The sequence below is a fragment of the Chiloscyllium plagiosum genome, unplaced genomic scaffold (assembly GCF_037043375.1).
Source record: "Chiloscyllium plagiosum isolate Xiang-an unplaced genomic scaffold, Cpla_swu_hap1 HiC_scaffold_22, whole genome shotgun sequence".
Classification (NCBI taxonomy): domain Eukaryota; kingdom Metazoa; phylum Chordata; class Chondrichthyes; order Orectolobiformes; family Hemiscylliidae; genus Chiloscyllium; species Chiloscyllium plagiosum.
In genome coordinates this window covers 29,986,291-30,002,607 of record NW_028270160.1, presented here as the reverse complement: position 1 = coordinate 30,002,607, position 16,317 = coordinate 29,986,291, and the positions used below count along the sequence as shown (strand labels likewise).

The window sequence follows — 16,317 nt, the reverse complement described above, 5'->3', positions numbered from 1 at the left end:
ACTTCCAGCCACTTCCTTTGTTCCAGGCAAAGTTTATACATATGTTCTGACAAAAGTACCTCTTACAGAGCTTTGACCCACCTTTGCACTTGACTTGTGCTCCATCACAAGTTAATTCTGAGTAGTGACAGCTGTGCCAACATGGATGCTACAGGGAAAGTTTGGGCCAGATGTTCTATGGAGTGACAATCTCACGCAGGTTACCATTTTGGCGCTTCCATTATAATTAAGAAGGGAGCTGCACATTTCTGAGAGGAGATTCCGATCAGGCTCCTTCAGAAATGTGGGACTTTAATTCTGACAGTTCTCTGTCAGAATTAAAGAGCTGTCAGAGGAAGGCAGACACAAAACCTCTTTTCACAGCAAACAGCTGTCATAATTTGACATTTAAAGGTCTACAGAACCACTTCAACTGCTGCTGTCAAATCATAACAACATGAAGTAAATGAGATGTTAGGTCCTGGGAGTGAAGAGTGTCAGGTGAGTAGGCTGTTGAGGTGCGAGGTAAGTAGAATGCTGGAAATGGTGCCAGCTGTGGAGGGAGTGGTGTGGCTGGGGAAGGATGCCAAATGTGTAAACAACAAACTCCCAAATAGAAGGATTGCAGTTGGACAAAGGGAAGGGTGCCAGATGAGCAGGATGCTGAGTTGGAAGAGGATAGGTGTCAAGGTGCAGATGGCAAGATAAGTGATGCAGCGTCATGGAGAGTGGAAGAAATTGGGTCTGCCTGAGAGTGAGGGTGGGGGTGTTGAGTCACATCCAATGCAGGGGAATATCAACAAGTTGGGTCTACTTGGATATCCAGTTGGGTCCAGTCTGACGCAAGGTGTGTTGGGTCAGGTCCAGTAGGAGAGGGAGTCAAGTCAGGTCAGTCCAGGTCCAGCAGAGAGTTCAGGTCAGACTCCAGGGTGGAATTGGGAGGTCAGGTTCTGCAGGATGGTGGGTCAGAGTCTGGGGGCTGTAAGTGGTCTGGGGGTTTGTAGTTGTGAGGCAGGTAAATAAGATAAGCATAGTTGCTGTTAAATAGTTACTCAGGAGTTAGACTGTGTATTTAATAATCTAGGTAAAAATTTAATAATCTAACTTTTCCTGGGTGACTTTTACTTAATTTCATTAGAATTCTCAAATCTTGGAGGAATTGTTCGGTGAAAAGTCCAATTTCCTACAGTATGGATTTCGTACAGTTTCCAGGCGTAACTCTGACCTACGCTGGAATAATGACTCTCTGGCCAACGGAAAATCCAAACTTTTGTTCCTTTGTCAATAATCCTAACATGCATAACTTTCCAGTAGCCCACGAACTGATGGTCAGAAAGGGTTGTCCGAGTTTATTTTGGTATTATAAACTGAAATGGAAATTGGATTGTTCTAACTGAAAAGTTTGGATTTTCCATTGGCCAGACAGTCATTATTCCAGCGTATGTCAGAGTTACGCCTGGAAACTGTACGAAATCCATACTGTAGGAAATTGGACTTTTCACCGAACAATTCCTCCAAGATTTGAGAATTCCAATAACTGAAACACCAGGAGTTTTGCAATTTGAATGTCTAGTGCTGCATACATTATTATGCTGTGTGATACAGTATTGATTTTTGAAGTAGTTAAAGGGTGAAATTGAGACTGAGCAGCATCAAGACTCTTGAGTTAAAGATTCTGTCTGATAATACTGCTTAATTGGGAAGCTGCAGATTGTTAAGAAGGTGTATGTGCCAAGAGCAGCAGAGAAGAAGAAACATCTAGAGTCTACAGACAGAAAACATCCATTCTCTTCCTCTCATCATGTGGGATAAAAGACAGAAAAAGACAATTCTGAGACAAAAGAAAGCCTAAGCTCACATGATCAACCACTGAACTGAGGAAGTGAAAGAATTGAAAAAACTGAAAAATAATTTACCATCCTGTGCTCTTTGGAATTTGATTTGCCTCATATATATTTATCCCCCATGGTATATATTTTAAACAATTTGTCTTTTGTCTATTTTAATCATGACTGAGTGTGTGCGTATTTGGGTATTTTGAAGTGATATAGTTTAAGTTCCATAAATTGGACATCTCTTCTTTTCACTGTTCTTGTTATCATTGTGTGTTACAAGAATTAATTATATTTTGTGTTTCTTTTAAAACCTGGTGTGAATTGTATTTTTTCCTGAGTAGCAGTCAGTCGGGCAAATTGGTGATTTTGGTTTTCTCATTAAGGTTTTATACACATTGACATTTTGTGATAGCTTATGGAACAGTGGGTCACAATTATCAGTGAACTCTTTCTGGCTAAATGATGACAGTGTGAATGAAGAGGATAGAGCAGAACTAGAGCAGTGGTGTACACCTCTGTTCAGAGCCTCTTTGATATTTGTCCCTGTGAAATGCATTAGATGAGCTTCATGTGTTATCTAACAAGTGTTAATTGTGAAGGTTTGTTTCCATGTTTGCCACCATCACCGACTATTATCTAATAACGTATTTCCCTTTCCAACGCCTCTTTCAGCTCTTCAGTGTGACACTTTATTAGAAGCAAGAATAGTAGATAAAGTACAATATGGCCACAGTTTTCTGGTGAAGATTGTGGGGCAGTCCAGATTTCAAACTAGAAATAACAGTATTGCTGATGCCGCACATCCAAAATATAAACAGAAAGTGCTGGAGACACTCAAGAGGTCATCCCGATTTCAAACTATTCCCTGAAGCTTTTAAGGCTGCATTTGTTTTCATGATTGAGGAGTTACAGGCACCATCAGCATATCCACAGCTTCTCACTGGAAACCCAGAAGATTGAACACAAACTCCAGTGTTGGAATAGCTACACTAGTAATTAACTGTTTGACAGCATTTGTCAATGAAAGGGGCTGGAAGCAAAGTCACTGCACTCACCTTGTCAGGAGAAATGTAGGTGCTTCTTCTTCTGTTTTAATCTTTTAGTTAGAAAAATATATTAAGGGGGAGCAGGCATGTTCTGTACAGTTCAGGGAATTACTGTTCTTCTCAAGTATCTGAAGTTTGATCATAGATTTGATCTGATGAATCACAATTGCTATTTATAAGATCCTCTGGAAATATACTTTCCCGTTCACAGCATCTGAATTATTGAATTATTTTCAGCTGTGGGGTGCTTCCTGTCATTTGTCTCAGGATATCACAAAGGAATTTATGACAGGTTAAATAAAATGGACTTCCTCTGAGATCTAAGTGAGTCATATGCCACTGATTTCCAGGCTAGCCCCACGGATTAATAACAGAAAACATGCCTTCTTAATAAATAGATTATATTTGCAGGTAGCAAAATGACTTGAATATTGGTTCTGCTAATGTAATATTTAAGTAAATATATGTGCTGTAGCTTAATTTGTCCTATGCCGTATCCTGTTTTCAAACCTGGCCAGAGCTGTGGAAAATTCTGTTGGACCTTTCTAAATGAATTGTGTGCCTGGACAGTAAATTCCACACATTTGCTTAGTGCAAAGTATTTTAATCTACAGCATCTATTTTCGTTTCACTGTCAGGAGATGAATCAGAGTCTTCTGCTTCAAGATGTAATGGTATTGAAAAAATGTTTGGATTTAGTTTATTGTCTATTTTAGTGCTATCCTCATTATTTCAAGCACATTTATGCTGTGTAAGCTAAAAAGCTTTAAAAAAACCCTCCAATTTACTCCAGAGTTAATCCATAACACGTATCCTACTGAGGAATCAAGTCAGTCAGCAGCATATTTAATACTAGCTACTCACAACTATCATGCAAACCAGCAAGCAGTATAACCTTTTTATGTTGCAAACAATATGCATGGGATGATTATGCATTGGAACATCGGTGGCCACTTCAACAGAGGTAACGGGAGTTCTGTTGCAATACTTGAAAGTGGGAAGTAAGTCATTTCAATGGGCCAGGACCACATTTTGTTGGTACTTCTGAATTAACTGGCTACAGACAGAGCTGCCATCCCTAGTAAAGACAGTGGACCACATCCTTGAGTTACCAGTGACCATTGATGGTACAGCATCTGGCAAATGAGTGCATGTTGTTGTTTCTGCATCTGTGTCTTTGAAGAAGGTATCATAAGGCAGATGGGTCTGAAAAAGGGGAGAGCTGTGTTCCTGAGGACAGGTAGTTCTATTAAATGGGATAGCTAATCCTACCAGGATACCCCTCCATGAGATAGAGTGTCTGAAATGGGGGCCCTGAAAATCTCTGAAATTTTACTAGCCTTTCCACCTCCCAGCCTGACCCAAAAAAGGCCAGTAAATTTCAGCTGTATGAATTAAGTGACAGAAATTAATCAGGTTAATATTAGAGCATGCTTTCTGTATAGCAGCCTATTGCCCAATACTTCTCTCTTATCGAGATGAAGTTTATTCTTCCATTGATAATATAATTCAACAACTGAATATGAAATGGTACAGTTAGATTTCTAGGAAGTATTCAGTCAAATTTCCAAGAAAGGTTTAAGATAAACCAAAAGTAATGTAACTTTAAGTGAAACTTGCATGCCAATAAGAAATTTGCAAAATCAGTGAGATCAAGAAAGGCTGAGATAGATTGCCCCAGCAATTGAAGTATAGGGCTTTCTGGACCTAATCTACAATTGTTATAATATGTTTTGTAGGATGTGAGTATCACATGCAGACAGCATTTGTTGCCCAGCCCTAACTACCCTCAAGAAAGTGGTGAGCAACAGCCTTCTTGAATTGTTGTAGTCAATATGGTAGAGATTCAGGTTCTGAAACTGAGTGGAGTAGATTTTAAACTTGTCATATGAGTACACATGTGGTAATGTGGGTTGGCTGCCATTATGAAAACTACATGATATTTGTTTAAAATATTTCAATCAAAATGAAATTTGGCTCTTTTCTTTTTCAGGTGGAAAATCTGCAATGCCAAGTGTAAGTTGATAAAATTCATAAAGATTAATGATAATAAAGTGGGGGAGAGAGAGCAAAAAATCAACTGAGCGAAAGGAAGCACAATTTAGAATTGATGTCAGAAGTAAACTTGCTTTGTTATGAAAACTTTTCAAGTGGTCTCCCAGAAAGGTTGATAGAGATGAACATTTTTATATTTGTTCAAAATGCAATCAGATGAACTGATGAGTTGCCTGGAATTTTTTCAAACTTGAACAATTAACCTATTGGGTTTTCCTCATTCCTATAAATTGTGTAACTTTATAATCTTGAGGATAGCATTTAATTGTTAGCTAGAATTGCCCTTAGGGCAACTGAGTGTCAGACTTGAGTTCTGTATTATAAATAATATTGCCATGTATCATCTAAAAATAAGAGTGATTACAATAAAAATATTATCTTGGATTCAGATAACAATAAACCACTCAAGCATCAGTTTATGATATCAGCAGAATTATTCAGCTTTTTGCAATTTTTTCCACCTACTGATTATTTCCATGTAACAGACTCAGAAAATTGTGTGTTTCCATTGCTGGATGTTTCTTAGAACAAGCTATCAGCCTGTCACCAGAGGCTGAACCTTGAGGGATGCTAGTCCACCTTAAGCATAGCTAATCAAACAACTTTTCCATGTTCACCACCTGCCACAGGCAGATCAGAAGGATTTACAGGTTAATAATCAATTTGTTCGGCCATACTGCAAACACATCTTCCATGGCCATTCAGTCCTAAGTGGAACTCAAATCCAGAGCTTTTCGCTCAGAGATAGGGATTTTACCATTAGGCACAAGACCCTCCCTGAATAGTTACTGGGTCAAAATTCCAGTAAATGAACAGTAAGGTTCTGGTGGAACAAATGATGCCATTTAGTTTAAATTATGTGAGAGAGTAGCCATAGTAATTTTGTTCATTCACATCATTATTGATTGGAAAGCAGAGCTTCATGCATGTATGGGGTCACTTCGTTCTGCCTAAGAAAGATAAGTCCTACATTTGTATAGCACCTATTATGATCACAGGATGTCCCAAATCATTTTGTAGCACTTGAGTGTAATGTAGGAAATGTGGCAGTGAATTGGTACTCAGCAACTCCCATAACTAGCAATGTGATAACGACAAAACTATCTCGGTGGCTGGCAGATGGGAATAGATTGGGTTGGGATATCTGGTCAGCATGGACAAGTTGGACCAAAGGCTCTGTTTCCATCTGTATGACTCTATGTTTGCAGGATAAATATTGGCCCAACTGCTGGGTATAACTCTCCAACATCACTTTGAGAGAGAACTCTTAAATTGTTTATAACCACCTAAAAACAGATGAGACGTCAATTTAATGCTTCATTTGAAAGACAGCACTTACAACAGTTTAGCACACCCTCAGGACTGCATTGAGTGTCAAGATAGACTTTTGCAGACAGGTTAGGAACAGGAATTTGAACGCACAACCCTCTGACTCAGAAGTGAGAATTAGCAAGCTGATATTTTACACTGATAAGTAACAATTTATTGATTGGAAAGATGGAAAGTGTGACTGTCACCTAAGCCATGGTACAGTAATTTTAACTTTTTTTTGTACCTTCACCAATTGTTGGCATTGCTGGTAAGCATTTATTGCTCTTCTTAATTGCCCTTGACTCAATGACCTGTCAGGCCATTTCAAAGGGCAATTAAGAGTCAACCACATTGCTAAGGGCTAGAACTGCATATCAAACAGACTGGATATAGATTACAAGATTTTCTTTCTAAAAAGATATTGATGAACCAGTTTTTACAAAATCTAGTCATTGTATAGCTACCTTTACTAAAGCTAACTTCTAATTCCAGATTAATTTACTAGCTGAATGTAAAATCTTCAAAAGTTATGGTTAGTTGTGAATTTATGTCACCAGAACACAGTCTATGAGTAGAAACTCACCAGATTTTGAGAGATGTGGGCAAAGGCGAGATGAGTGGCGGAATCAGGTTAGATGATCATTTTTATACATGGTCGTCTCCCCACAACTTCCCTACTTTGTTCAAGTGGTGTTGCAAGATTCTTGTCATTGAGTGGCAAGTTCACAATTGATACTCTCTATTGCTTGTTATATAGGTGAACAGTCTAATTCGCCATTGATTGAAATCTTACCAAACTGACTGTACAAACTAGCCATCGGGAAAATTCGGCATGGAAACCTGAACAGGTTCATGGCTGGATTTAACCCTCCGTTTTCTCCAAAAGATCTCCATGTTGGATGTCAGGCACCAATATCTCAATACTTCAGCTCAGACTACACTGACAGCTATCATTGCAATTCTGCAGCAAGGACCGTTTGTGCCCAGGAATAGACATTTTTCATTTGCTGTCATTGCGCTCACTAACTCTGGATGGGGCTGTAAAGCACAAAAAGTTAAGGCAATGAAAGGCAGGGAAGCGGCAAGCATCCAGAGTCGGCTTAGAATGAATGAGTAAGTGAAGAGCCCAAAGATGCAGCCAGGTATACCTCATGAACTGGGTCTGTACCTGATTATGAAGTGTCTTAGCTGCAGCCTAACAATGATAATTGCCAGTGAAGCCTGAGATGCAGAATTGATCAGCAGAATTGTCCTGTTAGTGGATTGGAAATATACCATGAGGATTCATGAGGACTGGCCAGCGCCCATGTATGTGAAGTGTCTGTGGATGGTGACCATGAAGCCTGCCTGAGTTTCTCCAATGGCAGTTTTGATAAGATCACAATCTGTGACGACTGGTAATAAATGATTTGGGTAGCACTGTGGCACAGTGGTTAGCACTGCTGCCTCACAGGTTCTATTGCAGCCTTGGGTGACTGTGTGGAGTTTGCATGTTTTCCTGTGTCCACAGGAGTTTCCTCTGGGTACTCCAGTTTCCTTCCACTGTCTGAAGACATGCAGGTTAGGTGCTAATAATTGCCTCATAGCAGGCAGGGATGTGCAGGTTAGGTGGGATAGCCGTGGTAACAATTCCAAGTGGTGTTATGGAGATGGAATGCATAATGGGTAAAATGCCCTTTGGTGTACACTTAACAGGCCGAATGGCCTCTTTCTGCACGAGAGGAATTCTATGATTCTATCATTTAACAAGGAATGTTGATTGGAAACTTTGATGTCTAATGAGAATCTTACTGCCCTGATTGAGCAAACTATGGAATTAATGATGAGATGACTGTCTCGCTTGATGTACCACTCATCACACTGTAGCCCACATCAGTCACAGCCTGGTAAAATTCTGCCTCCATCCCTTCCAAGTGGATTCAGTACAAACGTTTCATTTGGTACCCAATGTCTATATTATACTGTTTGGTGTCAATGTGAAAGCAAGTCTGCAACAAAAATGTCTCTTCTCTCACCATCAACCAGAAAATCAAAGTTTCAAAATAACATACTTTCCATGACAATCTTGTCAACTGTGATTGGTGAAAGGGTACAATTGCAAGAATGCTGCTTGAGAGTTTCAGATAACATCAAAAACTGTTTGAACAAGATACAAGCTTTGAATGTTATCTGAACTCAGGGTGGTATTTTTACTGTAAAATTCAGAAAGTTAAATTATGGAAAAGTTATAAAATTTAAAAAGCTCTATTACACAAAAACATGTTGATTTTCCAGCAGATGAATAATTTGGGTAAGCTCCTTAACTATTTTTTATACCTCTGCAATGATGAAGCCAAACCGGACTGCTTCAGAGGAAAGGTATTTCAGACATGGCACATCTCCACCATGTTGTAGCTGCAAAGTGAATGAAAATGTTCAATGCTTACATTATGAAATTTCAAACCAGTTGAGAGACTTACAGATTCTTAGGCTCAGTCAGTCACTGTTGTACCAGGGAGAAGGAAAGAACTGCTTATGGGTTAATCACCAATGGGAGCACAGGTGAGGACAGAATAGCAGTTAAAGGAACAAAGCTTCTTGTGCAGAACTGGAGTCTTGCTAATGTGTCAAATCTCAGAAAATGGAGAGAAGGGGGCTTTGATTGAAAAACAGGAAGCCCCAACTTAATCGGGCAGAACATAAGCAACAATTTGGACTTGAAGCCACAAGGCATGGGAAATTGTGTTTCACTAACTTGATTGAGTTTTTGGAGAAGTAACAAAGAGGTCTGATGAAGGCAGAGCAGTGGATGTGATCTACAAGAACTTGAGTAAGGTGTTCAACAAGGTTAGATCACATGGAATACATGGAGAAATCACCATTTGGATATAGAACTGGCTTGAAGCTAGAAGACAGATGGTAGTGGTGGAGGGTTGCTTTTCAAACTGGAGGCCTGTGAGTAGCATTGTGCCACAAGGATCAGTACTGGGTTCACTGCTTTTCATCATTTATATAAATGATCTGATGTGAACACAGGAAGTTTGTAAATTTGAAGATGACACCAAAATTGGAGATGTAGTGGACAGCAAAGAAGGTTATACCAGAGTGCAACAGTACCTTGATCAGATGGGCAGATGGAGTTTAATTTAGACAAATGTGAGGTGTCGTGTTTTGGAAAGGCAAATCAGGGCAGGACTTATGCACTTAATGGTAAAGTCCTGGGAAGTGTTGCTGAACCAAGAGACCTTGAGGTGCAGGTTCATAGTTCCTTGAAAGTGGAGTCGCAGGTAAACGGGATAGTGAAGAAGGTGTTTGTTATGCTTGGCTTTATTGGTCAGTGCACTGAGTATTGGAGTTGGGAGGTCATGTTGTAGCTGTACAGGACATTGGTTAGACCACTTTTGGAATGCTGTGTTCAGTTCTGGTCTCCCTGCTATGGGAAAGGTGTTGTGAAACTTGAAAAAAGTTCAGAAAAGTTTTACAAGGATGTTGCCATGGTTGGAGGGTTTGAGCTACAGGGAGAGGCAGAATAGACTTGGGCTATTTTCCCTGGAATTCAGAGTCTGTGGGTGACATTATAGAGTTTTATAAAATCATGAGGGGCATGGATAGGGTGAATAGCCAAGATCTTTTCATGCAGAGTGGGGGCTCGAAAACCAGAGGGCATAGGTTTAAGATGAGCAGGGAAAATTTAAAAGAGACATAAAGGGCAACCTTTTCACACACAGAGTGGTGGATGTATGGAATGAGTTGCCAGAGAATGGTACAATTATAACATTTAAAAGGCATCTGGATGTGTATAGGAATAGTAAGGGTTTTGAGGCATATTGGTAAAATGCTGGCAAACGGGACAAGATTAATTTAGGATATCTGGTCAGCATAGACGAGTTAGACTGAAGGGTCTGTTTCCATGCTGTAAAGCTTTATGATTCTATGACTCTAAGGCTACATATCTGACAAAAGCATGGTGCAAAATTTAAATGTGCCATGGGCTTTCCAGTTGTATTAAAAAGTTAATAATGAATACCACTTCTGTAGCTTATAATGTTTAGTTGCCTGCGAAGTAATGTTTAGTTGATGTTGCTTTTATTTGGAACAAATCTTAAAATGTGAAATCCTATTGCATGATCTTTTTCCTAGGCTAGTGGCTATCTGTGAGAATGGTATCAAAGGCCGGTTGAATCGACCTCCATTATACTTTCAGGATGCTCATACCACTTGCTATGTAAAAAAGAATTTTCTCATAGCACCAAAAGTCCTTTTGGCAATCCTTATATTGGTGTCTTGTGGTTATTGACCATTCCACTAAAAGGAAATACTCTGTCTACATATTCTGTCTAAATCCCGTATGATTTCAAACACCTCAATCAAACCTCCTCCCAAACCCCTCTTCTCTAAGGAAATCAAATCCAGTTTCGGGGGTCTATCTACAGAATTGAAATATTTCATCTCTGTAACTTCATAAAGTTTCTTTGCATCATCTTGAAAGCCTTCACAACTTGCCCAAAGTACAATGCCCATTCCAGACACAATGTTCCATTTTGGACAAAACTAAATTTTATAAATATGCAACATAACTTCCTTGCTTTTGTACTCTATGCTACTATTTATACATCCCAAATACAGGAGCCCCATGATTGATTAATGTCTGACTTACGAATATTCATACTTACCAATGCAGTCTCATACAGGGGTGTAAGTTTAAATATCTGACATACAAACATTTCTTGTACTTACAACCGGAAGCTTTACATTGTCTTGCATTGTGATCTGACTTGCGTATAAGTCAACTTGCAAATGGACTCAGGAATGGAGTGTGTTCACAACCAAAAGACTGTTATAAACACTTTCTCAACCTCCCTGCCACTATTAATGATTTCTGCATGTATCCAACCAAGTTTTTTTTGCACTTGTACTCCTTATAGAATTATTTTATAATGCTTCCCCTCAGTCTTCCTACTGAAATATATCATTTCATATTTTTCTGTAGTAAACTTTATCTGCCACCTGGTCACCTCCATTCCATCAGCCTGTCAATGTACTCTTGAAGTTTATCACTCTTCAGTTCCTGCTTCACAACAAAGTTTTGTGTCAGCCTTAAATTATTGTACCCTGGAGACCCATGTACATGCCATATTGACAGGTCAAGAAATGCTTTATTTATGAAATTTATGATCTCTTGTTTGGTCACTTTAGATACATTCCTATTGTTAGACAAATTATCACAAACTCTCTACTGGACTAAGTCTACTAGACTATCACATTTGGTATTCCCAGTAATACAATCTAAAATTATTTGAAATACATTTTGTTTTCTCGCAGGCTTTAAACACAGTAAATATTTTAGTTTAAAGAACAACTTTGTGGTGTCATTGTTACAGATACTCTGTATATTAATTCATCCTCTCCTTTACATCCATCTTAACCTCATTGTTGTGTTATCTTGCTCTATATTGCATATTATATCCTCTGTCTGGACAGTCCCACCAGGGGCAATGTCTTCTAGAATCATAGAATCCATACAATACAGAAATAAGCTATTCAATCCATCAGGCCCTCTGTTGAGTAACCCACCCATCGCATCTCTGTAACCTTGCATGGAGTTTTCACTATGGCTAAACCTCCTAACCTGGACACTACAGGGCAATTTCATTTTAGCATGGCCAACCCACCTAACCTGCACATCTTTGGACTGTGAGCGGAAACGGGAGCACCCAAAGGAAATCAACGTAGGCATGAGGAGAATGTGCAAAATCCACACAGGCAGTCGCCCTATAATTACACTACTAAACTTTCCTATTAAATTAAGCATATCTATTATACCACTCTTCAACTCAACCTGTCCTTATAACATACCCGAGCAGCATATCTTTCTTGAATTTTTGCCTTAAACTGAACACAGCATGCTCAATTGAGTCAGATCTAGACTTAGTACAATTGAGCAGAATTTCCTCACTTTTTAATACCAAGTTGCTCTCAGTCTCAATAGCCCATTGAACTTTTCCAATACATTTAATACCTGTGTATTTGTATACATAGACACCTTAATCCCTTAGAATTCCTGGTCTCCCACCTCTGAAACTATATTTCAATACACCTTTCTCCAAACCAAAGTGGATAACATTCAGTGATTAATTTCTGAAAGGAACTTGTCACCTCTAGAAATTACAAAAGGACCATTAGTCAACATCTTTTAACCATTTCTGAATCAAATCAAATTTAAAGTTTAAAGATCAACGTATCAACTCACTGCATAGTAACTGCGGGTGACAATGTACAACAGCCAGTCTCGTGGTAATAAATCGATTTGCTGGAGCTCCTCAATCTGTCGAGCTAATAAAATGACAGAAGAAAAGTCAATCTTTAGAAGAAATGTCAATCATTAATTAAGTAGTAAATGCTAAGTGAAAATATTTGAACATCACTGATAATAAATCATTTTCTGAACAAAATATCTGCCATTTATGTATGCTATAGAGTCACAGAGTCATACAGAATGAAACAGACCCTTCGGTCCAACTCGTCTCTGCTAGCCAACTTTTCCAAACTAAACTAATCTCACGTGCCTGTATTTGGCCTATATTCCTCTTAACCTTTCCTATTAATGTACCTACTGAAATGTCTTTAAATTTTGTAACACTACCTGCATCTACCACTTCATTCCATCTACAAACCACCCCCCCTCTGTGAAAACATTGCCCCTCGGGACCCTTTTAAATCTTTCTCCTCTCACTTAAAAATAGACCAGCTGATTTTGAATTCCCTACCCTAATTGCATTTTGTGGCTCAATTAATAGTTTTATCAAGCAAAAAGTCAGACAAGAAAGATGCAATTATCATACTTTATGACTTTATGACATTTTCTTCTTTATTGCACTGAAATGCAAATACAGAGATAACCTAAAATTCAAAGATAACCTAAAAATAAGGGACTGTAGTTTGATGGAAATGAAGGCATCTGAACATTGCTGACCGTTATTAATGAAGAAAACAGTCAGCAGCTTCTTACAAGAAAGACAGAGCCTGTAAATTGTGGATCACCATACGTTTCTGGCCAAATGTGTCCTACTCCCTAATTAGCTTCATATAAATGCATAATTCCCTGCAGTAGATTTCCTGTGGGCAATGGCAAATGGAAGAGAATGGAAAAATGAGATTCTCAACATCAAGAAAAATAAGTCAAATTTTCTGCAGGAGGTTTGAATGACTAGATGAAAATTTTCACTCATGAGATTTCTTCTCTCAAACATTCTAGATGTCCCCTGCCTCACTCTGGCTGCGACACTAAACCCGGTGGAAGCATCAGGAGTATGAACCTGGATCTGACCAGAACACTGTCAGCATGTCTAGGCCCACAGACATAAATGTTCTTGTGGTCATCCACCCAAAAGTCCAAGACCACCAGGCTCCACTATATGGCAGGCACCTCTACCCTATCTGTGGAAACTGAGACACAATATAGACATAGTAGGAAGGAAAGGAAAAAGAAGACCATTTGAAGGCACAGAGATTGTATCGATGATGCGTCAGTATGAATAAAAGCTCACATTTGTAAATACATTTTCAATTTACATCATCACCTGACTTATCGATTGTCAATTCAGCTGCCCTACATGAATTAAGTTACCAAGGCAACCCCTTAGTGTTACATGATATTAGAACTATGTCTGAAGACAGCTACTCTTTCCATAATCAAAAAGTGCTGGAAAAGTACAACTAGTCAGGCACCATCTGAGGATCAGGAGAGTTGATGTTTCAAGCATAAGCAATTCATCAAGAATGTTGGATGGTTGGCTAAGGGGGCTGAGAGATAAATGGGAGGGGGTGGGGCTGGGGGAAGGTAGCTAGGAATGCGATAGGTAGATGAAGGTGGGGGGTAATGGTGATAGGTCAATGTAGAGGGTGGAGCAGATAGGTGGGAAGGAAGATGGAGGAACAGAACAGTTCAAGAGGGTAGTGCTGAGTTGGAGGGTTGGATCTGGGATCTGGGATCCAAACACCTCATCTACTGTGTCCAATGCTCTCGATGTGGTCTCTACATTGGGTAGACAGGATGCCAACTTGCAGAACATTTCAGACAACATCTCCAGTACTCATGTACCGATCAGCCCCACCCAATGAATTCCCTCCTACTTTGCCAAGGACATGCAAGTCCTGCTCCTCCTCCACTGCCAAATCCTAGTCACCCGACACCTGGAGGAAGAACACATCATTTTCCGCTTTGGGACCCTCCAACAGACGGGATCAGTTTTCTTATCTCCCCTACCCCCACCTTATCCCAGATCCAACCCTCTTGAACTGTCCGACCTGTCTATCTTCCTTCCCAGCTATCCATTCCACCCTCAAATCCGACCATCACCCCCCGTATTCATCTACCTATCACATTGCTAGGTACCTTCCCCTCAGCCCCAACCCCCTCCCATTTAATACTCAGCACCTTTGCCCGCACTCATCACCCCAACCTCACATTTCTGATGAAGAGCTTATGTTCAAAACGTCAACTGTCCTGCTCCTTGGATGCTGCCTGACTGGCCGTGATTTTCCAGTGCCACATTTTGACTCTGATTTCCAACATCTGCAGTCCTCATCTTCTCTTACTCTTTCCATAAAACCCATCATAGCATAAACTATCGATAACATGTAGCATCACATTTTGCAAAGGCTTCGAACAGGCAATTTTTAACATTAAACTTATTTCACAACAGGAAAAGCAAAAACGAATAAATAAAAGAGCTGCATTTTCATTTGGGAATATACAGGGTTTATTTGGCTTTTCAGCACCAACATGTTTATTGTCAATGAATGATGACTTCACCAACTAAGTTCCATTGGAAGCATATGTCAGTTCAGTCATGTCTAGACTGTTGTGCCTGACACTACTGTGCTCTATCATGCTGAAGGTGATCTTCCTCTTGGTCAACATCTGTCCTCCATCTCAGAGGAACTGAACAATATCCAGGTTTGGGCTGATAAGAACATTTGCACCACACAAATACCAAACGAGAGAACCTAATCTTTATACCCTTACACCTTTTACACTTCACACCTTGCAGACCTAAGCAGACCACTTGATTGGTGCAACATCAATAAATGTCACTTACTCCTTCACCAATGCACAGTAGCAGAAGGGTGTACTATCTACAAGATGCATTGGAGAAATTCACTACGGTTCTTAGACAGCACCTTCCAAACCAATATCTGCTACCATCTCAAAGGTCAAGGGTTGCAGATACCTGGGAACACTACCACCTGTAAATTCCTCTCCATGCCACTTACCTGACTTGGAAATGTATCACTGTTCCTTCAGTGTCATTGGGTCAAAATCTTGGAACAGCCTCCCTGACAGCATTATGGATGTAACGACCAAATGCAGCAATTCTAGAAGCCAGCTCACTACTAAAGTCTCAACAAAATTGAGGGATATGCAATAAATGCTGGCACAGCCAGCAACGCCAATAGCTAATGAATTTTTTTTCAAAACATTGTGCATTTAATTCTCTATTGGATTAGATATAGGGTTAGGGTTAACAGCATCCAGCAGTATCTGCTATCAGTTTGACTTGCCCCGACACCCTACAATATAAAAAGAAAGCTGTTTCCCTCAGAGTCATTAAACGTGAAAGCTGATAAAATGGCAGTGAATGAAAAAGTGCACCTGGGTAACCAACAGTGCATTTCCTTAATAAAAGCAAAATATTGTAGATGCTGGAAATCTGAAACAAACTCAACAGACTTGGCAACATCTTTTGAGAGAGAAACAGAGTTAATGTTTGAGTCCGATCTGTCTCTTCTTCAGCACTCTGATGTTTTGAAGAAGACACACTGTACTCAAAATGTTAACAAGGTATTTTCTTAAATAGAACCACATCAGAAACTTAGCGCAAGGAGGTGCGCTCGCAGGAATCTGCGAATAATACTGCAGACTGCATCAGTCATGTTCATTAATACACAGGGAAGTTACTTGTATGAATCCATAGATTAGGAATTAATCAGGGTGCACAGTTAATCAGCAGTATTGTAGAAGCAGGTCCTATCTGTCACACACTGAACAGAATAAGGGAATAAATAAGTCACACTGTATTTGAATATTTTCAAAGTTTTCTGATTATGGA

At 39.6% G+C, this 16,317-nt stretch overlaps 1 protein-coding gene across 1 annotated transcript in view; it reads right to left on the bottom strand.

The window, feature by feature from the left end:
- btbd16 (BTB domain containing 16) overlaps positions 1-16,317 on the bottom strand; it is a 71,169-nt gene that overhangs the window by 17,107 nt on the left and 37,745 nt on the right. The window contains exons 6-7 of the mRNA XM_043712687.2: positions 12,456-12,538; positions 8,543-8,620 (exon numbers count right to left, since the gene is read on the bottom strand). Of these exons, the coding sequence (XP_043568622.2) occupies positions 8,543-8,620; positions 12,456-12,538 (161 nt within the window). The remainder of the gene's footprint in view (positions 1-8,542; positions 8,621-12,455; positions 12,539-16,317) is intronic.